At 47.8% G+C, this 22933-nt stretch overlaps 1 protein-coding gene across 2 annotated transcripts; it reads right to left on the bottom strand.

The window, feature by feature from the left end:
• Positions 1-212: 212 nt before the first annotated feature.
• Positions 213-21176, bottom strand: USP28 (ubiquitin specific peptidase 28). 2 transcript variants are annotated; one of them, XM_065738444.1, is made up of 26 exons: positions 21087-21176; positions 18842-18916; positions 17927-18059; positions 16493-16586; positions 16163-16325; positions 15212-15298; positions 14262-14399; positions 13808-13881; positions 13285-13361; positions 12746-12894; positions 10961-11088; positions 10714-10809; positions 9456-9632; positions 8883-9097; positions 8514-8584; positions 7996-8224; positions 6608-6844; positions 5631-5770; positions 5274-5459; positions 4021-4116; positions 2952-3130; positions 2780-2858; positions 2419-2498; positions 1900-2023; positions 1367-1565; positions 213-1183 (listed from the first exon to the last, which is right to left on the bottom strand). In XM_065738444.1, the coding sequence occupies exons 1-26, from the start codon at positions 21135-21137 to the stop codon at positions 1008-1010; spliced, it is 3453 nt and encodes a 1150-aa protein (XP_065594516.1). In that variant the 5' UTR covers positions 21138-21176; the 3' UTR covers positions 213-1007. The 2 variants fall into 2 exon arrangements, with proteins under 2 accessions (XP_065594516.1, XP_065594517.1); XM_065738445.1 differs by lacking the exons at positions 4021-4116; positions 5274-5459 and having other exon boundaries at positions 6653-6844.
• Positions 21177-22933: the final 1757 nt, after the last annotated feature.

The following is a 22933-nucleotide window of genomic DNA, read 5'->3' as shown; positions in this document are numbered from 1 at the left end:
CAGAGGGAACTTTTTCATTCTAACATAGAACAAATGCTTTTATTGCACTTTTAGAAAAACTGCATAGTCCTAACAAACAGGCTTCCACCTCCACTCACTCAGAACGTTTGGTTTAATCAACTGTCAGAGCTTAAAAACAATACTGGGCTGCCCATGAAGGGAAACCCAAACAGGGGCACAATTTGTTTTTCACAGGAAGTTAACGAAGGGGCTGACCCCAGGCCTCGCAGTTATCGCTCATCCAGCACTGAATATTCCCCACATGTGAGAAGAAAGTTCACTTTCCAACCCAAAAGGGTCACACACCCCAGGGTTATGTCCTGAGCCAGGCAGCTAACACCACAGCACTCATAAACCCTCCAGCCCTGTCCCAGCCCCGTCACTGCCATTATTTGATTTTGCCTTTCTCCGAGGAAGAATCCTGCCCCTTTTCTTTTGCCAGTTAGAGCACAAAAGGAACATGCTTGTTTAACTGAACTGGGTATGCAGCTGCACGCATGACTGCACGCACCACACAGAGCGAGCACTGCTGCTCCTCTCAGACTTCTGCTAACAGGAGCTTGCCAAGATCTGAACACACACTGCAGCTAATCACTGACGAAGATGTAAACGTGTCTGATGGATCAATGACAGCTAGCAGCTCAGCTCACTACATAAACCAAACTCTTCCTCTGCTGCTGATGTCATTCCCAGGGATGCGTGCTTGCTGGACAGTGTAGAAAGCTGCCACAATGGAAAAGAGGTCCTTGTACAGTCCTAGGAAAACAAGGCAGGTGGAATTGCCAGGCTCCTGTTGTGCTGTTCTGGTACAGTGGTTCACGCCCTTTGCATTCTCACTTAACATCTCATCTCAAAAGTGCAATATTGCTTTTTATTCGCTCCTATTTACAAAGAACACAGGTCTTAACACGAAATCACCTCTCCCCTCTCCCTCTGAATACCGTCTGGTGGGAGGATGCTGCGCACGGACGCTCCAGTTTGCCACTCCGAGGTGCCACCTCTGCCACCTACTTCACAGTCACAGCTGAGGCATCATGGATGGACTCCATCACTGCTGCAAAGCGGCTGCAGAGGTCGTAGGGGGAGTTGGGGCGGATCTTTGGGGGCTCCTTCAGCACGACCACCTCCGTGGAGCCGTCGAGCAGGCGGGGGAGCAGCTCGCCCAGCCGCATCTGCAGGCTCGCTGCCAGGGGAGGAGGAGGGTACAGTCAGTGGGATAGAAACAGCAACAGTCAGACATGCTACAGTACTGATGTTAAGACCTTAAGGGAGTGCTTTAAGAGGTCCCTTCATTCCTTTCTAGTTAAGGTCTGGACACAGCCCCGACCACCAAGAGCACGAATAAGGCAATGCAGCTGCTCCCTACCGTCCATGTCTTCTCGTCCCAGATAGGAGCACCAGCGGTTTCTCATGACCTCAATGGCATCCATGTCTTCTCTGGAGATGTCAAAGTTGTTAATGAGGTGCATACAGGGGATGATCAGCTCATTCAGGATGCTAATGCCCTCTGCCACACGAGCTTCCTCACAGCTTACAAAGAGAGACGAAGCCACCTCATTCAGCTTCTAGGGGAGGGGAGAGAATCACAGAAAGACCTTTAAAAAGCGATCACTGATTTCTGACAATCAGCATGCTGTCAGAAAAGGGGCACAGCTCAGTTCCTTTCAAAGGACAGCTGTGCAGAAGCACAAAGACTAACAGAACCAGGTGCTAGGTTCTGGACAAGCAGCAATTATAATGTCAAAACATCAGTTCTCATATCTGCATTTCCCAAAGTCTCCTCAAGAGCCACATCAAACATCTTTTCATCAAATTACATCTCCACCATGTTGTTCCCTGGGCTAATCTCACCCCTCCACAACCCTCCTGAAATGATTTGAGAGCTCCTCCTTTACACACCAAGAGACACTTCCTCCTATACAGAGTGATCAGCGATTCATTCACTCCTCTGTTGGCTCCCTTCTTCAGCAGAGCAGTGTTGCTTTGGTAGGCATAGATCAGGTAGGTCAGGGACTCCTTGTACCTAGGAGAAGAGAGTCAGGTGTTCAGCCTGCAAGGAGTGTCTCTGTCATAAGAACTCCAAAATATGCTTAAACCCATCGTAATGCCTAGTTCAAGATGGTTTAGTTTTAGTACAGCAGTCCAAAGGGCGAAAAAGTGATGGCAATTGTACAGCTTCACTGCGAGAAAGATGAGGGGATGCTAAGGACAGACACCTAGCTTGTGTACTCAGGGTAACCAAGGCTGGCTCTGCATTCAGGAAAGGGCAACCAGCGAGGCAGAAATAAACTATTTTGGCTTTTAACATGAGGCTGAATGCAGACTGGCTATCACTGAAAGAAGTAGTTCTGCCAAAGTAGTCTCTACTTCCAGGCCACAGCTTATCATGTCCAAACTCACCATTAAAATGAAACTTACTTCTTATTCTGGTACAGCTCCAGCCCTGTGAGCAGGTAAACAGACACCTTCCGAAAAAGACTGTAGTCTTCATGCCATTTCTGTTGAGGAAGAGGAAGAAAAGCAGCATCAGTTTCACCTCCAACACGCATGTTTTCACATTCCCTCACATGCATATCTGAATTTACCCTTTAAGGAGTTCAGAATTCTCTCAGAAGCCACACGGACAACAAATTGATTCAGTCAACTGCACAAATACTCCTTAAAGCTCAGCTAATTCCCTTCTGCTCTCTGTGCCAGCACTGCTCTGCACCACACACCCAGTTTCCCACACACTGCTTTGGAAAACATGAGCTCTGACTGTAAGAAAGGTGGCACTGACCTTATACTCCTCCATATTGACCTCATCGGGACCGATTTCTTTCAGTTTATCTCGTGCTACCTTCATAATGCTAATCGACCTGCTCCGTACAAGAAGAGACGAGAAAATGAGAAGGATGGCCTTGGCTGCTTCCAGATGAGAGAAGCTTCTCCTTGGAACCCACGGCACAAACCTTTCATCGTAGCTGAGGTTTTTGTCTGCAAACTGCTCAAGGAGGGTCCGCTCCACAATCTGCTGGGGGGCATCGTTTTGCAGGAAGTAAATGAGCACGTGCTGCAAGCGGGCGTCGTTCTGAGGGGTTGGGGTCTCCTTGGAAAGGAGATAGAGTCTGGAGTACTCCTCGTGGAATGCCTGCCAAGAAAGCACACACACTGAAGCATCCATTCTTCCACCAGTCTGAATACTAAGCTCCGTGTCAGCCACTGCGGAAGAGTCACAGAATGATGTGATGCCCACGGGGGATAACTAGCTCTGCTACTCAGCCATATCCTGAAGCTGCAAAAGCCCATAAGCATCAGGAACTAGGCACAGCAAGCCAAAAAGCACATGCAGCAAACATGCAGTTTTCCAGAGCATCAAGGTATGTGAATGACTTCCTGAGAGAGAGGGGTATATGAAACAGGTTTGGTAATCCTCTTGTGAGTGAAGGAGTTGTCAAAATCAACTGCAGTCCTCTTACATCTGTGAGCATGCTGTCCTTTATACTTCTGTATTCATAATTAAAATCGACCTGCTGGTAAAACCAAACACCACAGCCAACATTTGGCACTTCGTGTCCTTTCAGACCCCCCACTATTCCACACATTTTTGCCATGAAGATGCCCTTTACAAGAGAGGTGATTCTAAGCATGCACATTCCGGACCAGAACCAATTTCACAAGTGCTGATTTCCCACCCGCAGCACCGAGGACATGTGGCAGATGCTAAAAGACAAGGAGAGCCTCTTTTTTACACCCAGACCAGGAGAATTACCAACACTGAAAGAATAAGCACTACAAACAACAAAAAGGTGTTGTTGATCTGGGAGGAGGGAGTTAGGCTCCAAGAATGGAGCTGGGATGCAAGGACATGGTCTTATGCAAGCACAAACAGAACCATGGGACAGATGAGCCATAATCTAGAAGAACAACCGCCTGGACTTTTCCTTTCACTTGCTTGGTATGTCTTTATACATAGCACAGATCCTTCCTTGTGTGAAAAGGGATTTCCATGCTAGAGGTTTTAGCAGATGAGCAGGATACCTTAACGAGCCCTGCTTCAGACCCATCGCGATCGAAGGTCTGGCGGGCTTTTGCAATAGCCAGGATGACGCCTTGCATGGCTGGACTCAGCATCACCTACCATGGAAAGCAGGAAAAGAGACACAAACAAGAACGAGGAAACAGTAACAGACAGGAGAAGAAGAGGTGTGGTGAAGAGAGGAGAAAACGTTCACAAGTTAGAGCTTAAAGAAACTGTATGAACGCAGGTGGAATAAAGCCAGAGATGCTGTTTGCTTAGCCATTACTCCACCTACCATATGCACCATATGTGCATCTTTTAAAGCACTCTGATCCAAAGGCCTGTTGCTCCAAGCCTCGAATTTATTAATTCCACAAGCCAGAACATGAGGAACACTCACCATAACCCCTCTGCATCCCATTCAGCTGTCTTTAGCAACACGGGAGAGCAGTGCCTGTGGCAGAGAAACTAATTGTGCTGACTACATAGGATCATATCAGAGAACGGCCTGGGTTGAAAAAGACCTCAAAAATGATCTACTTTCAACCCCCTGCTGTGGGCAGGGTTGCCAACCACTAGAGCAGGTTGCCCAGAGCCACATCCAGCCTTGCCTTGAGTGCCTCCAGGGATGGGGCATCCACAACCTATCTGGGCAACCTGTTCCAGTGCATCACCACCCTCCAAGTGAAAAACTTCCTCCTCACATCTACCCTAAACCTCCCATCTTAGTATAAAAGTATTCCCCCTCGTCCTTCCGCCAGGCATGCACTAAATACCCAGGTATTATCTATCTCAATACTCCTCTGTGTGAACTCCAATCAGACGGCTTCAAAAATGTGAAAGGACAACTTCCAGAATGCTGCTATGTGTGAGTGAGGTTAACAGGTTCAACAAATCAGGAACTACGACACCGTGAGTTACACTACGAGCACTCCATCTCTGACATACATGGGACAAAGCTCTGAAGGTGGTAACAAGGTTTGTAAATACATCTTGGAACGATTTTGCTATAGTTGTGCCAGAAAGAAGATCTGCAGGAACACTGAGTGGATCTAACCATTGAATGCTTCTACAGAGCTGCTCTTTTGATGGAAAGAATTTTAGGAAAGAAGCTGCTAAACAATTCGGCCTGAACATACTTCTACAAGGGGAAAATTTACTTTGAAAACAGCACTGCTTCCATGACAGACAAGTGAGGAATGCTTACAGTCAACCACTACAGAGTTAGAGGTTAGTGACGGACAGCAATTAGTGCCTGCACTGGGAGCTGTACCTCCTCATTATATCCATCTGCATCAGATCTAACAGGAACCTTCCCCACACTGGGGATTTCCACTTCTGAGATCTGTGAGCTAGTTTGGGCAGCGGGCTCTGTTTCTTTAGCATCCTGAGGTTGTTCTGCCTGATCTGTAAAGGCCGTTTCTCCCGGTTGGGCCTTCACTGGCTCTACCTCCTTAGGCTGTGGCCAAGAAGAAAAAGAAAAAGGATAAGAAAAACAAATGCAAAACAGGGGAAAGCAGAAGGGGGCCGAGATAAACGTGGTACAGCTCCAGAGTCACAAAGAAAGCCAAGGTTTAATTAAGAAGGACAGCACACAGGCAGCAGCTGGCCGCTCTGGGCTGCTCCTCACCTCGCACAGCGCTGCCTCCGCGCCGTTCTTCTCGTAGACGTCGGCTGCATTCGCAATAGCCTTGGCAGTCTGCTCCTTTGCAATCATGGCATGCTCCGAGGACAGGGAGCGCAGGCTCTGCTCACACACTGCAGCCTCATCTGTCCGGGCAGAGATACGCTGTGAGAGAGCAGCAACTGCAGGGCTCAATCCTGCACACAGAGGAAAGGTAAACGCAAGGGCATGAGGGCTAAGCAGCCTGCTTTCGCATCTCCTAGGCACACCACTGACTTCTTTATCTGTAAACAGCAGTCTAAAATAGTTCCCATTAGAAGTGATCCTTGTTATAAACTTGCTTATGCTGCCCTTAATGAGATGGGACCGAGAAGTGCACATTCTTAGGAGTGCTCAAGATAAAGTAATGGTTTCAGTAACATCTTAAACGCTGCACCACCAGACAACATGATGCAAGATGCTAATTTAACACTGTATCTGGGTCCAGAGTGAGCGTGCCACTCAGTGCCACCAAAACACAATACTGTGCTGAGTGCTCTCCACTACGTTTTCTTACCCTCTCTCATTCTGAAATGTTTTGGAGCACTTCTGTGCATGACTGAACAGCTGCTACATCCATCCCACGTGAACCCATTCCATCATAAGCTCATGCACAAACACCTTGTGAAACCTTTTCAGAGGCTGTGGCACACACTGGATTGCTAAGTGATGCTTCCCCACTTGGGAGACCAGCACTGAAACGCTTTCCACTCACTATTTCTATTAGTAAAAATAGTCTGGAAGCGAAGTGAGATTAGCTCAAGACAATGAATGGAAAACAGCATCTGTTGACAAGCCTGGAAGCACAAACGTGCAAAAATAGCAGAACAGTTTTTTTGTATTGCCACGATACAGTTCCCCACCAGCACCTCTGCTACTTCATCGCCAGCTCCTCTGAGATCCCCCAAAACTAATCAAGGCTCTGCAACAGCAATCTTTCTGACCATTAATCATTTCAGCACAGCTGGCAAATTCAGATGCGGCATCACCTAGCGCCAACTCAGGAGACAGCTCTTGAGATTCAGAAGCAGTGGAAGGAATCTTGCAAGACTGCTCCTCCTCCCACTCCTCTGCCTCCTGCTCCAGCCGCCAGTTGTCCTCCTGGATGTAGCGCCTCAGCTCCGGGGACAAAGCCTCCACCTCCTTCTGGAACTGCCCGACCTCTGAGCCATCACCTCCATCTGCAAGAAGGTGAGAACACACGTGTACCCAAGGGTATCGCTGTGCAGAGTACAGCATTCAAGCTGCCTGCAGCTGGAATGGTCACAGTCAGGCCTGAGGCACCGTATCTACAGCATCACATAAAAGTAGAGAGCCACAGGCATGAATCCCACGCTGCCTTCAATTCCATCTGCCTCAGTACCAAGATCTGAAATAGCACAAAACCCACTCAACATCAGCTTTGGACAAGTCTTGAGATTATGCAAAGCAAAGGACAACTCCCTCTATCAGATCCATCTTCCCATTGTCAAAACAGCGTTTTTTAAAACAACAGAAATTGAGTTAAATGGAGGAAAAAATAATTGGTGGTTTCACTCCAGAAACAGACCTGTCACGAGACAGCAAACAAAGAACAGCTTCTGAATCCTCATCAGCAAAACTCAGCAGGGAACAGAAGGACAGTCCTCTATTGTCTGCTGCTATTGATCACATCAGAATGAACCACGCGTGAAATTATTAGGTTCTTCTACAGCTGTTGGCCATGTATAGTGCCACGTGCACAATAACTCGTCCATGTAACTATTTATATGCTGCCATTGCAAACGGGCTTGCAAGGCTAAGCCACCATCACCAATAATTCATCTCACGTAACAGAGAAGGCTGTGTAACAAAAGACCCCCACGTGGGTCCCATGTGATGGTATCACTACAAGAATCAGTCAAACAGGCAGCAAAAAGGGAGCCTGAATATTTATACACAGTGCTGTATTAGTACAGTTCTTCCTCCAGTTTTCTACTTTATTAGAGACTCAGAAAAGAACAGACTACGGAACAAACTACTTCATGGACATCTTGGGTGAACTGTCTTCTAAGCATCTGCCCCCTGCCTGGCCAGCTCCTAGAACAAGAGGTCTGACCACATGGCAGCAATTACAGAGATTACACTGAGCTATCTGTCCAAAACACTCCAGTCAGATGAGCCCAGGACAAGCTGGCTGTGCTCCAGAGACAGTCCTTTCTCCTGTCAGCACTCGAGCCACAGTCCTCCTCCCACTGGTCTCACTATTTCTGCATCTGCAGACAGGGGGTAATGCCATACCACAGAGACACTGAAGAGCTTGGTGCTGAGAGAACATAATGCACAAGGGTTAAAACAGCTTTGGTTCCCATACCTGCAACAACATGGGAGAGCTTAGCACTTATGTACATCAGGCAGTAAGCACTGGCATTCCTCAAGCCACCAAATGAATCTCTCTCCAGTTCTTCCCACGATGATTCTGTCACTGAGATGTCATTGTATTTCAGCCAGCTTTTCCGAGGCTGGTCATATATGAAGGCCCAGTAGTGACCAGCATTTGCCTGCCCTTCATGCACCAAGACAGCATGCAAGTGATAGGGAACCTGCAAGTTGACAAGGACAGAGCTTTCAGACTCACTTTTAGTAAAGGAAGCTGTAAAACACATTCACAACCATTGCCCTGTGCAAGAATTGATTCATACCTTCAATTTACTGCTGAGCTTTAATGGAAAAAGCAATGTTATTACTTTCTTATTATCATTTTAAATGAATCATTTCTCTTTATCAAAAAAAAATAAATACAGCAAAGTGAGCAACTTGAACTGACAACTAACAGAAAGCAGTATCAGCATCATCAGTCCAATACTGACTGAAGGAAGTGGCACTTCCTACCTGCTGCAGGTGAGGGTCACTGTACATTTCATCAATGGACAGGCTGACTCTGGCAATAGACTCCTTCAGATCTGCCAAGAACACCACAAATTAAAAGAATACTCAAAAGTGGCATGATTTCCAGAAAGCCTGAAGCTGGGCAGTAACCACCAAATACACTTAACAGCAGAGCTGAAACCTGTACATGATTATCTGATGGTAGATCCAAGCCCAGTGGCAATACCATCTACCCCAACACACACATAAGAGCCACTTTTAGGTGAGCAGGAAGACTTGAGGGCACAGCTCAGGACACATTCGGCTGAAGCAACAGAGGGGGATTCAGGCTGGCAACAAACACAAAAATCACAACCAACTTTTAGGGCTGACCTCGTACATCTTGCTCAATCTCATCCCTCCATCGCTGCAGACATGTCGTAATGAGGTTCATTTCTTCCTCAGAAACCACGTGAGGAGCAGGACAGTCTGCCATCTCTGCTGGTGGACCAGAAGGCTGCAGAGCTGCGTTTGGCTGTCGCTGTGGTGAGGAATCTGCCAATAATACAGCTTCATCTTCAGACTTACCATCCTTTCCATCTAGCATGCTGCAAAGCAAAAGCCAAGTGTAAGCCAACCACACTGAGCAGGTTTGTAATCATCCAATATTGCAGTAATGTAAGGGTTAATGAAACAGAAGAATCAGGAGAAGGTGCATGATTCAACTCAGGAACACTGCTCACCCAGGGGAATATGGCAACACTGCTGAAAAGGGAAAAATAAGATGAACCAACCAGAAAAAACAGCAAACTACCTGCAGTGGTAGACCAAACTAAAGGGAGAGTGGCCACTAACTGCTCATGTATCACAAGCACAAGCATAAATGATTGTCTTTTAGAACCCAAACTGGTCGCACTGAAAGTTCATGCATTCTCCAAAAAATGGCTTTTATTTCCATTTGCCAACCTGTCAGGCTGTGAAGGTGTGCCCTGGGACTGCCTGTCTGTCATCTGAGAGCCCTCAGCAGAAGACATGCACTCAGAGGACGCAGCTACAGCAGGCTTTGTAGAGATGAATTCCAGAACATACTGCAGCATGTCAGGCAGTGGGAAGCGAGCGGAGCCAGAGCCGTACTTCATGTACCTGCAACCACAGAGCAAAACGTTCCATTAATGAAGGAATAAATGTGTTTGGTTAAACCCGAGACAAACACCAAACAGCCCACGACACCTTCAGATGTGACACTACTTATTTACACACAGGGTATTTCTCTTTACATTTGTTTTGAACACAGAGACAGTATCAGATAACATATCTCCCCAAAGAACGTTCCCCATGCTGCCCCTGGGATCCCACCATGCACTGCTTACATATTTCTCAATCATTTCTACTCATATAATAAAAGTCAGTGCTGCTGCTTATTTTTTGACAGACAGCCTTGGCACCAAAATATCCCTTCACTTCTACGAAGGTGGAATAACACACCACTTCGGTAAGGCAAGTTAATCCTTGCACATACCATTTCCTAAGCGTACAAACAAAAAATCAACAAATGAAACCCCGATAACACAGCTCCAATATTATTAACAGATCCAGACTTAGTTTCAGGATCCAGGATTTTGTCCTTTAAACCACGTGGTGCCATGCATGTACACTCGTGTCCTATAGGCATCCAGCTCTTCTGCTGCTCTGGAGGCCTTGCTGTGACAAGAGGAGCCTTGTGCTGCAAAAACCTCTTTCCAAGCCCTGTTTCCACCAAGGAGAAGCACACCTTGCATGCCCACGGCTTGCATCTCATGGGCAAAGGGAGAGGAAGCCTTGATCCCCCTGTAGTGGCCAAAATACGGACGTGCTATCAGCTCTTCTTCTGTCAGAGACCCAAAACACAGCACAGTCAGCTGCTAGGAAGGAAACCAGCTCCATCCCAGCCAGACCAGCATAATGCTGCACAGGCATCCGACACTCAACCTTCCTTACAGGTTGCCCAGAGAGGCTGTGGATGCCCCATCCCTGGAGGGGCTCAAGGCAAGGCTGGATGTGGCTCTGGGCAGCCTGCTCTAGTGGTTGGTGACCCTGCCCACAGCATGGGGTTGTAACTAGATCGCCTTTGAGGTCCTTTTCAACCCAGGCTGTTCTATGATTGCTGTGCTTTCTTCTGCCCCGTTGTTTAAAAGAAACCATTTCCCAACATCCACGCAACACAAAGCTGCAGCTGGCTGCTCACCTTTCCAGTTTCTGTTGCAACATCAGCATTTTCTCCTTCATTTTCTTCATTTCTTCTCTCTTTGTCTGTATAAGCTCTTTGCTGCAGTAGAGGTACCTAGATAGACAATACAGAGCCTCACCATGGGGAATCTCTTTACCCCTGAGATCCACAGTCTTCCATAAATATTTCAGAATCCATCCTTGCTCGCCAGCACTAAAACAAAGCAACAGCTCTCAACATGCTGTACAAGATAGTAACACCTCACCTGTCCATATAAATAGTCTGAGGGAATTCCAGCTTCGTGTGGATTTTCTCTGGCTGTCCCAAGGACTGATTGAACTCAAATCTGGAGAGTTCAAAGGTCAACACTGGAGGGAGTTTGGTAAACCAGCGCTGCAACAGAAGCAGAAATGCCCCCGAGAGGACTTGTTTTAAGATGACTGCTCTGCATCACGTACACTGATCCTAAACATCTGTCTTGAAATACTGGATGTGCGTTGTGTTTATGGGGTGACTAGTCAGAACTACATGAGATCAAAGTTTCCTCCTCCACCTTAGGTTTTTACCACCAAGCAGCCTCCAAACTGCTTTCAGAAAGTTCATTCTCATTGCCTGACACGTCCAACTTGACAGCTTACTAACTGAAGTTCACAAATTTGATGGACACCACATCAGCTCTAGATGTCAGAGCCTCCAAGACGGCCACTTTCCAACATACATCACATGCAATGGTGAGCAACAAGACAGAGGTCCTCAAGCAGCATCCTGTTCCTTATCCTTTCTGTTTATGAGCTATTTTATTCAGGAGACTCAGGCAAGAAATCCACTTCCTGTATACTTAACAGTTGCAAAGAGCCGCACAGATGGAAAAATTCTTGGTAGAATTTCTATCTCCTCTGCCTTTCTGGGCTCACGAGCATCTCAAGCATCCCCAAGTGTACCCCACCTACCTGACGTGGCACTCCCTGTTGGGCTCATGACCAACACACAGAGGTCATTTTCCGTTGCATGATTTGTGTCACGTGTCCTGCTGCAGTGAATCTGCCCCACACCAAAGTGCCACAGCATGTTTTAGATTTAAACTATTTACAGTGGATGTGATCGGGGCAGGGGGGTTAAACACTTTTTAAAGCAGTAAGCAGAGGGGCTTCAGGGAAAGCCTCACCTTCAGAACAAGGCAACAGAGACAGAGAAGGAAAGATTTTCACACCTATTACCTAGGGAAAAATGTAGTTCTAATTAATCCCACCAATGCTTTGATGCACTCACTCATATGACTAAATGCACCTCACTCTCTGTGCCCCCTATCGTGCAGACTTCTAGGAAGTAACAACACATTTTCCAAACGCTTCTCCAGAAGAGAAACACTCCTCTCTGTCCCTTCTAAGCCAGACACCTCAGTGCATTTCTCAAACCAAACTTCAGCTGCTCTTAACACACGCAGGATGCTGAATGCAATGGCACATCTCAGCTCTCTACTTGGCTGTATTCACGTGGTTCATGACTGGTTTGTGATTCGTGGGTTCGAAGAAGAAACGAGAAAAGAAAAAAGCAAATAAATAAATAAATACATCAGCACAGTCAGAAGGTAAGAGTGAAAATGAGAAGAAGAACACACACTGTAATAGGGAGAAAGATACAAATTCCAAATGGCATACCATAGAGATAAGCACTGTACTTTTACCCTCCGAAAATAAGGAGGCAGTGGTTCTCCCCCTACTCAGGTACAGGTAGGCTTCAACAGAAAGAGAGAGACTTTATCACACTTGCATCAGAAGCATACGTTTACCTTTTCATTTTAAAAACAAACCCCTTGAATTGGTTATACAGGACAACATGTCTTTACAAACAAGCAGACTCAGCATCTCACAGCTGATGTACAGCGACGTGAGATCCCAGGCAGCCACAGAACATCGCTGTTTTCAATTAGAGACCGCTTGCAATTGCCATTCACGGTTAGCACGCTACACTGAGACACACCTGTGCTACATGTATTGAGTTTTTCTTTTAGAAAGCAACCAAAAGCTCAACAACAAAACTTCCAACTAACCTCCTGTACATATTTCACTGACTGAGTTGCTGTCTCCTCATCCATCTCTCCCTCCACCATGGCTCCTTCCAAGCACTCATTCAAGTTTCGATAACCATTTACCTGAAGGGGATACTGACCAAAGGTTTCGATCTTGGAAAAAGTATTGCCTGAATGATGAAAACGATACAAAACCCGTGAACTAACTTCAGGGAACAAAAAACTCTGATTAACACAAGAGTTTGTTGTAAAACACCAGGTTAGATGCACGAAATGAAGTGCTCATAGCTCTCTATGCACGTCTCTCGGGGTAAGCCTCCTCCCACATGAGTGCTCCCAAATACACGAGCACTTATGAGTATTAAAGGTTTGCAGAAGACATATTTTATAAGTGTTAGAGACAACTCTATGAAGAAAGAAGACTATTTGCAGCTTTACTCTTAACAATGAAAATCCAGGCAACGTCAACAGGAGAGTGCAACAAAAACATGCATCAGCACTGCCATCAATTGAAACACCCAAAGGAGTTAAAAAGTGAAACTACCAAAACCTTCACTCACCCTCGTGGAAACCCTCAGTCAAGAAAGTCCCATAGAAAAGTTGCACCATTGGGTTCTCAGATTTGTCCCCAGGGCTTCTGTTTGAGAAAAAAAGCACAGGGTTCATTTGTAGGTTGCAGAAAAAGCCCCAGCTCAGCAGCCAACCCCTAGCTTGGGAATCACGCTACGACCAAAAGCAATGTTTTTGACACAGCACACTGGAATACTTCTACTGGCAAGGAAGAAAATACACAGGCAGTGTCCTGTGTAGCTCCAAAAAGCTGCATCTACTTGTTCACAACAGTTTGCAGAGTTCAGCCAGAGCTGAAGTGCTCTGGGGGCCATAGTGGCCTTGAACAGAGCCCTACACGTAGTTCTAACACTCTATAAGCTTACTTCAGGCTGAAGGGGGATTATCATTCACCAGCAAACAAGCCTTTCTCACACACAGACAATGTTTGCCCTCTCATTTGCTAAGCAGTCCCATCCTAAATCTGTTTCTCCTCAGTGACAGGTCAAAGACCTGGTGTGTTAGAACACTCACTTGACATTTACAGCAAGCTGGAATGCATCCTCCAGCCAATCCAGTAGTTTATGTGTAAACTCACTCACATCTTGCTGAAAGAGACAGAAATTGAGAGTCAGACAGAGCAGAAAGTGATTTCATACTGCTGCTTCCACAAACCAGCTCCAATAACATCCAGTTGGTACTATCCACCTGCAAGAAGGGTGAGACCCCAGTTTCACCAGTAAGGAACACCCTTTTCATGTGCAGATTATGTAAGAGGAAATGAACCACTCAGCTGGCATGGGGCACAGCAGCACTGTGCTGCCTGGTCAGTGACCAAGCTTGTACCCACACAACCCAGAGCCAGCTGTCTGCATGCTGACCAACACACCAGGAGACCTCTGGAAACAAGAGCATGAAACCAGACAGGATCTCTCTGTTAGCAAGTGCTGGTTTGAGGAAATGGAAAGGCTCTGTAATATGGTTTTACCTGCTGCTCCTCAGTTGATTTAAAGGCATCCCTTAAGAGTTCCAGTGCTGCAGAAGGGTCCACAAACTTACGACGTGTTCCCAGCATTAAAGCAAATAGACATTGAAGTTCTTGCATGAATGCAATATTTCTTTTTCCCTGCAATGCAAAGAGAAGATAAAGCCTTCCTGCAACTCGAGAAGCAGCACTGTCAACCACGCGAGGCAGAATACCACGTGCACATACCTTAACAGCTAAGCTAACAACCATGGAAAGAGATGACATGAAAAAGGACAAAAGAAGAAAGACACGTGGCGTTACTCAGAAGCAATATGATCTTCCAATGGATGCATGGGAGAACACAACTTAACAGGAACTTCGAGGTGCCCAAAGTAAGAGCTAAAACATAAGGCAAAAAAACAACCCAGCAAACTTGGGAGTTTGTTCTATGTGTACTTTGGGGTTTTTAGAATACTAAGAGCACACACAAAAGCAAATACACCAAAGTCCCCTAAACAGGAGAACAGAAGGACATTCACAAGCAGAAGGTAATCCTGTGTATCACATCTTCCTTGAAATACTTTGTAAGCCCCCTCTGCTGACCTTTCTCAGATGGCACTGGGGTCGCACGCACCCCCACAATGACTCAGACACCAGTTCCTCTGTGACCAACACGACCAAAAGAACAATCTGCAGCTCCCAAAGAAGTTTTAAATGAAAGACTTCTGCCCCTCAGTTAGAGGAAAGCTTTATGAGAATCAGTCAGTTGCTTTTTTCTTTCTAGTGATTCTGTCTTTAAAAGAAAAAAAAATTTCCCAAACTTGTATTTAAAGCAGCTAGCCAGTTTAGAAGTCATTAACACATGGACAGAGGTCTTGGATATGCTGTTCCCAATGAAATCTGCTTAAAGAAATAGCACAGCAGTGTACCAGAAGAGGGAAACTTCACAGCTTTACACAATGAAAACTTACAGTGCGTGTACGACAGTTTTCAAGTACACTTGGAGGGAAGGAGTAGCTGAGCACCAGCCTCCGAAACTGGGGCAACTGGAAAAGAGACTGAAAGGAAAGGAGAAGAAGCACAGATCAACACCTGCAAGGGGCTGACTCATCTCAGTTTGAGGCCCTCGTACTGCACAGCTTTTCCTGTTCACTCATTCTCCAGTGGCCTTGGGTCTCTAAGGAAGCACTGAAGAAGTGAGGAGCCCGAGTGCCACAGCAGCATAGCCAAACCTCCCAGATTCCTGGCACTCTTCCCAGGCATCTCATCCTCCCATTCTTGGGCTATAAAACTTAGGAAAAGGTATTCTATTCCTCACAGCCAAGATTAGGTAAACAGAAGAACAATGACACAGAGAAAGGAGCCCAATTGCAGCTACTTTACCTCCTCTCAAGGATGGGGAGCCGTGATTGATCAGCATTTATCTGCTGATATAAAATGGTTACAAGAGACAAATGTGCTCAGTTCCACTTTCTGTTGTCTCTTCTTGTTCAGGTTATCACTGATAATACACACCACTGAGCTGCTTTTTAGTTCCAACGTCTGCACCACTGTATCCCATTAAGCAGAACCTGATACCCCATCATGCATTTATGGAGCTAATAATAACGTCAGGATAATTACATCATCACTTCCAGTCAAGTTTCTGTCACCCAGTAAGCACTTGGGCATCACTGCACCAAAAAACCTAATGGCATACATACACCCAGATGATATGCACACGTATCTTTTGATGCAAAGTCATTTTAAATGCTCCTTTGGTATGCACTCAGAGGAAATCTTAATTATGTAAAGTAAAAACAGAAGTGTTATCTGAGGATAAACACAACCATTTACACAGGTCGCCACCTCGTGTTAAATTCTAACAGACATCTCGTCTCCAAGACTGCAGCAATGATGGAAGAACTTCACTAGTGGATTACCTGTATGACAGCACTAAACCAGCACGTGTTGCCAATGTTCTTCATCCCAACAGGCCAGTCACCTGCTCTTTTCCAGTCGTTCTGTTTGGAATTGTCTCCCCACACTTCACAGCGTTTCCTTTTGGAGCGGTTTTTGTGTTCAGGAGAATGGAGCTCCTGTGTTCTGTCAAAGACAGGAACAGTGATGAGAAGTACTGCCTCAAAAAGATTCTCTGTGACATGTACCCCAGCCACGGGCAGGACAGAGCTGGCAGGCAGCACCTGGCACTACAGACAACAAACAGCTATCTCATCTGATTCCTGAAAGCTCTGAACCAGTGCTCCACTGACCTTTCAGCAGCATGAGCTTTTGGTGACTCCAGCTGCCTGTAGGCAACAACTGAGTGGACGTCTCCTTTCTTGTTAGGGTTGAATGCAGCACCACCTGGAAGCAGGACAGCATTCTGATCAGTCTTCCATCATGACTAGGCAAATGTTTTCTCTAAAGAGAACTTCCAGAGAGCATTACACCAATGTGATTTTTAGCATGATTAAAAAAAAAAAAGATTTTCTAGCAATACAAGCTCTATTAGCCTGGATCATACTATAAAATCAAAGCTCCCATGAAGTGCACTCGATCAGGATCACGTGGCCATGTAAAGGCCAGATTTCCTTACACCCCAATTCATTGCTCCTGGGAACACTTTGAATCTGTTGAAATGAAGAATCAGGAGCACCTGCTTCTGCTTTGCTATACCTTGACACCACTGCTGACAAAGGACACTGTTTTGAGAAATAAAGCTGTTTCACTTAATACAATTTGCACGTTCATATACCATCAGCTTCCTTCAGTTGTTTCAGGATGCTCAGCTAACTGAGTCATTTTATTTAGTGGCTACAAAGGGAAGGAGAAAGGAAATCAAGCAGTCCTGGAGCAGGCAGAAGCCTCAAACAGCAGAACAAAGTGCAGCTGCACTATTCTAGGTGTTGCTTCTAAGCTCCCAGCACAGGCTTCTGGCATCACCAATGTGTCCAGAGGCAAATTTGCTAGGGAAAGCTTCAGTTAATAGAAATGTACAGACCTGACAGCCTATTTTTGCCAATAACTGTAATCATTACAGAAACGACTTTTGCATAATCTAACTGCTAGCTCAAATAACATTTCCTTCTACACTTACACCTCACAGGAAACTCAACCCACCTGCTCTGCCAGCAGATGCTACAGAAAGAACAGTAAGCCTTGACAGAGATTTGGTTCTCTACCCTGCTTTCTCTGCTTCAAGAGATTTCTGGGTTTTCTGCACTAGCCAACCGACTGCTTAAAACAAACACAGCTCAGCAGCATGCTCTGTCACTTACAAACAGTACTACAACACTGCTAAGTCCCTTCCTTTCTGGTTCAGCTCTCCTTTACAAAGAAATACTAAGCACAGTCAGAATAAACCCTTCAGCCCTACAGAAGCATGAAACGTGCTGTGAAGAGGAGTTCCATGCAGTGTATGTATTTGACAGAGGCGGCTGATGTGCATTCTCACTCTCCTGCCTTCAACTGGCACTTGGCTGACCCAAAGGTGAGCACGTTCTAGGAAAGCCTTACCAACACCAAAGTGCTTTCTGCCAGTTTGGTTCCCCATGGCAAATGACCAGTACTAGAAAAATCAGTGCCAGGACAGGAACGGGAGGGATTCCCAAAGGAGAAAAAGAAGGAGCAACACGTCTCCTTTCAGCTCGGGTGACACACAGGGCCTTCAGGAGACCCAGTGTGAGCAGAGATGGACCACTTACCCTGTGGGGGTTCTTTGCCCACTGCACTGCCTTCCCAAGAGGATGGCTCTGCAGCAGCTGTGTTCTGAACAGGCTCCTGATCACGCTCCTCTGTGAGGACGATGAGTGCTTCCATCAGGTTTCCCTTAGCAGCCTAGAAGAAAGAGAAGGAAAAAATCCATAGTTCCAGGGTTACTTCACCTGCATTTGTATGAAATTTAATGCATCTGTGGCAAAGATAGGCATGCTGGCTCCAACTTGGCTTTCTCTGGTCATCAGAGAAATCTATCTATCTATCGGTGACAAGTAGCAGTGAAAACGAAAACAATAAAGGCTAAAATTTATCTGATGGAAAGCACTTTGCCTTTACTGCTAGGACAGTATACACTCCATTACAGATCTAATTTCACTTCCCTCAATAGATTCGAGGAGCTGCTGGCCTGCACTGCACCGAGGTACTTGGCCACATAGAGACCCCCAGGAACCGAACCCCACATGGATGGGGAGACAGGTGGGTGTGGTGACATTACACAGCACATGGTGTCTGAAGGAGAAAAGCTCAAACACGTTCATTTTTTATTTCCTTTTATACCACAAATGTTAAACTCCTTCCAGTCTACGTTCCTTAACATTCTGTGGGCATTGCTTCCCAATGAAATATTGGAGTTTTCATTAACAACTCTCTATGTATACAAACAACACAACTCATCTCTTGCCCACATCTCAGGGCAACAGCCTCCGATGATTCTGCACTGATGTCATTGCAATCCATTTATTATTACAATTTCCAATATTGAAACATGCTGGACCACCACCACAGGCCACACAATGGCTTCTCTACCTTCTCATCAGCCCACAGCACACACTAACCCTGAGTTATGCTTTGAGAGAATCTGAGTTCGTCTGATTTCGGGGCCAGTGAGAACACATACAAACCTTCAGAGCGGCATGAAGGAAATCTGCATCCTGAATTCCTGTTATCTCCTTCATCTTGTTTAACACCTGGTAATCCTGTAGTCAAGAAACAAAGGAAGCTGCTGTTAAAAGGCAACCAAGATGACATCAACCCATCCCTACAACGTTTGCTAACTCCTCAACGGAGCATTTGTTCTTTTTTTCCTTTTCACTGCCAGGTGGACACGAAAACTCACTCATGTGTGCCAGACAGTACTACCAACGTCAGTCTGAACACCACACTTAGTTTCTGCTATTTCCAGACTAACTTTCAACCTGTTGCATGCTCAGAAGTGTGCAGGCAGGCCCTGGCATCCCTCTCCTCAAGCCCAGCACGAGCAGCAGCGGGACATATAAGGCGGCCCATGGGCTGCTGGGGGCTATTTTAAGCCTGGCTGCACATGCCACTTGTGCACGTCACCTCTCACTCACAATGAGGTGACAGAAGTGGGGCCCAAGAGACTTCCAATGCTCTTCCTCCCCATCTCACAGGAGCTCTCCAGGCCTGGGCAGATCCTTGCGCGGCCAGCAATGTGTTCTCACCTGAGAAAACGTCTCTAATTGTTTTCTTAGGAAGTTTCTCAAAGTTTTATAGGCTTCAGCAGGTTGTCGAATAAAAAAGCAGCCTTGGTTTGGCCACACGAAGTAGCACTGGCCCCAGCCACAGAGCAGGGAAAGATACTTTGCTACAGGCACTCAATGCCCAGAAGGTAACAAAGCAGAGGAATGCACTCAAGGTCAACAGAATCAGATCAGTATCCACACTACAGAAGTTAATTTCCCAAACAGTGTGCACTTGGTAAGAGCCCCCTGCGTCTGCACGCAGCGTGCTTGCTGGACAGAAGCTTGCACCACCAGCTCTTCTCTGTGCACAGCACAGCACACACACGTGTGCACACCCCCCCAAGCCTGGGGTGCTCCAGCTCAGCACGATGATAACTGCACAACCAGGAGCCTCAGGTCAGGAATGCTCTCAGCACACCAATTATACCACACTGCTAATTGTGCTACTTCCACACACTGTGTTCTCATTGCCCAGCCCCACCTAACGCTGCAGGGCACACTGCTAAACCACATCACAACTGCGTGGTCCAAGGGAGGACAGGGCATGATTTTTTGGGGCCTTTCTTCTTCCCTGAAAGAAGAACTCACAGAGGCAACAATAAACACAAGAACTAATTAGCAACCCACAGCCCCACGTTGCCACTTAATATTCTGATGATTTCCAGGGCAGTTTCATTCATAAGAAACACGTGCAGTGACAGCAGAAAGCTGAACTGTGCAGCACATTGCAGCTCTGTGCTTCTGATTTGTGAAGAATGGAGGGGAGCACATTTTGTTTTGGTCAGCCTGAGTGCTGTTCAGGGCTGTGCTCTGTGGTCCTTTAAAACAAACTGGCCGTCAGCAGTAGCTTAATGCCAGCTGCACTTCCAAGAGAAAAAAAAAACAAAGAATAAATGGGATCTGACAGAAAAACAGGAGTCACAGCAGCAGTGCCACTGGTGTTAGGTTCTGGCAACAAGAGACAGGTCTGAAAGGTGGCTGGAAGGGAGGAAATGAGATAGTAATTACACGGCCAGCTAACGAGCGATAACAGCGGCAGCATTGCTGCTTTCCTCAGCATCCTACAAGTCACCACATGCAGCAGTGTTTGTCTGGGGGTGAAACCGAGCAGGTGCACACGTGGAGGGTGAGTTCAAGGGGGACCAGGAAAAGATGGGACACCGCAACCTTCAGCAGCAGCAGCTCAGCCGTGCTTCGTATCCAAGTGGGAAAACGGATGTGAAGAGCGCAGCAGCACTCAACCAGCACCTCACACAGCCCCACACCTTCCCACTGCCACAGCAACACCTCTGCCAAACGCACAGCGACCTGCTGCACCTGAGGAAGGCTCCTCAACCAAAGGCTTCCTCACCTGAGGAAGGCCCTCCCGCACAGGGCACGCTGCACCTCCGTGCGTCCCACGGCCCCGTGCACACCGTGTACCTGTGCACTCTGCATGTCCCGCATCCCGTGCCGCGTCCTTGTGCACGGTGTGCGCGCCGTGTCCCCGTGCACGCGCCGCTGGGCTCAGGGCGCATTACATCCGCGCGCGCGCGCACGCAGCACCTCAGCCCACACCGTACTCCCCCCCCCCCTTCCCGCACCAACCCGCCCGGCTCCGGGAGGCCTCGCACCGCCCCTCCCGCCCCTCGAGGGCCGCCTCCCCCCTCCGCCGCCCGCTCACCGCCTCCAAGCCGCCGGGGCCGCCGCTCGCGGCCTGCAGCTCGGCCGTCATCCCTCCGGGCCGGGTCCCCCCCCAACCCCCCGCGCCGCGGGGCCGCGCCGCCCGCCCGCCTCACCGCCTCCCTGCCGCCCGCTGCGCATGCGCGGCCCCGCGGCGGGGAGGGGCGGGGGCGCGGCTGCTCCGTGCGCGGGGCGACCCCGGAGGTGTTCGGGGCGGGGGGTGGTTCCCGCGGGGTGATGTTTTATGGCTTTTGTAGCGTCAGAGTGGAAGGCAGCGGGGATCTCTTGGTGGTTGTAATGAAAACGGCTCAACTCCCGATGCAGGGTGTGTGCGGAGATGTGCTCACCCCTGTGGAGCAAGGAGCGTGCCGTGCACATCGTGGGAGCCCTGCGCTGCGAGGTGCGTGCCGTGCACATCACATAGGCCCTCCGGAGCAGGGTGTGTGCCACGCACATCGCATGAGGGAGGGTGAGTGCACGCCCTTGGGAACACAGGGACAGAGCTGCAGTGCTGGTGTGAAGGTCCCAGTGCACACCGAAGCACCAGGTGAAGGGAGCAGGCAGCAGCTTGGGAAACTGGCTCAGAAATCCCATGTCCTTGCACAGAATAGCACATGGCTGTTCTGTTTGCACAAGCAGCATCTTCTGCAAATCACCAATACCGACCTGCTGCAACCCCAAATCACCAATACCGACCTGCTGCAACCCCAAATCACCAATACCGACCTGCTGCAACCCCAAATCACCAATACTGACCTGCTGCAACCCCCTGCACAGCACTGCGTGCCTTTGCTCAGCACAGAGCCCAAGCACTCCTGGTTTATGGCATGGGGGTTCATCCCTCAAAGACCTATGAAGGGTTGGGGTCTGCGGAGTGGGGTGACTCTGTGTTGGGGAGGAAGCACTGCCACGCAAAGCAGTGGCACCAGGAAGCTCAGCAGGAATCGGGCAAGGAGGCAGAAGACACAACATCGGGGCAGGAGCGCTCGATGCAGATGAGAAGCACACAAGCCATCACACGGTGCTCAGACTGCTCTGATAAATCCTCATTTGTATGACTTCTGCCTGGGACGAGGCTGTGCCGCGGGTGCCGATGTGAGATGAGATCTCATTTGCAGTTTCCTGCTGGATCTTGGACGCTCATCACAAGGGCTGTCAGCAGCCCCGGCCCCGGCCGTGCACGCAGGACAACGCAGATGAGATTTCAGCGCCGCACATTGGCAATTTGTTTCGGCCCAATGACCTGGCAGGGCTCAGCTCCCCCGGGGCTGGAGCAAAATTCCTTTTTTGCATCTGTGGAGGAGCACTCAGGAACGTGTCACATGCAATTGCAGCTCCTCGTTTCTCCGGCCCCGCTGCCTCGCAGTGAGGGTGCTTGGGACATCGCCACAGGTGTGGGAGCATCAGCACGGGCTCTTAAGGGTCATCTTGGCTCTGGTCAAATGAAGTGAAAAGCATTCGAGCCATATCTGGGGGGATGTTTTCAAAGGGAGAAGTAAAAAAATGTCAGTTTCACATGTCTGCGGGGCTATCTGTAGCTGAGATTCTTGGGTTTAGGGTTTGCAGCATCCCCTTCAGCGCAGCAGTGGATTTATGCTGTTCCAGCTTCCCCAACCTACTCCGATATCCCAGAAGCTGCTAAAATACATCTCAGGTGCCGGCAAGTGTGATAACATAGGACTGCGTGGGCATGGTATTAATTACAGGAAATATGCTACATGAATTTAATGAATAACTGCAAGCACTGTAATTAGCTCTCGCATTGCTGGTACTGAGTTCCTTCTCCCTGCTGAACTGAAACTGCATTTCGGAGCAGCTGGAAATGCAAAGTTAAGGGTAGAAGAAGTG

Source organism: Cyrtonyx montezumae, unplaced genomic scaffold (assembly GCF_038088225.1).
Source record: "Cyrtonyx montezumae isolate F1298 unplaced genomic scaffold, pur_monq_1.0 scaffold_22, whole genome shotgun sequence".
Taxonomy (NCBI): domain Eukaryota; kingdom Metazoa; phylum Chordata; class Aves; order Galliformes; family Odontophoridae; genus Cyrtonyx; species Cyrtonyx montezumae.
Note: the sequence above shows the minus strand (reverse complement) of the source record. Positions and strands in the feature narration are given on the sequence as shown.

Bases quoted from the DNA above. Each gene is read 5' to 3' on its own strand.
- USP28 (XM_065738444.1), bottom strand. From the start codon at position 21,137: ATGACGGCCGAGCTGCAGGCCGCGAGCGGCGGCCCCGGCGGCTTGGAG. The intron at 9,098-9,455 runs GTTGGCAAATGG...TTTGCTTTGCAG, and splicing joins ACACCTTCACAGCCTGACAG to CATGCTAGATGGAAAGGATG. The intron at 2,024-2,418 runs GTAAGTTTCATT...CTCTTCTCCTAG, and splicing joins GAGCTGTACCAGAATAAGAA to GTACAAGGAGTCCCTGACCT.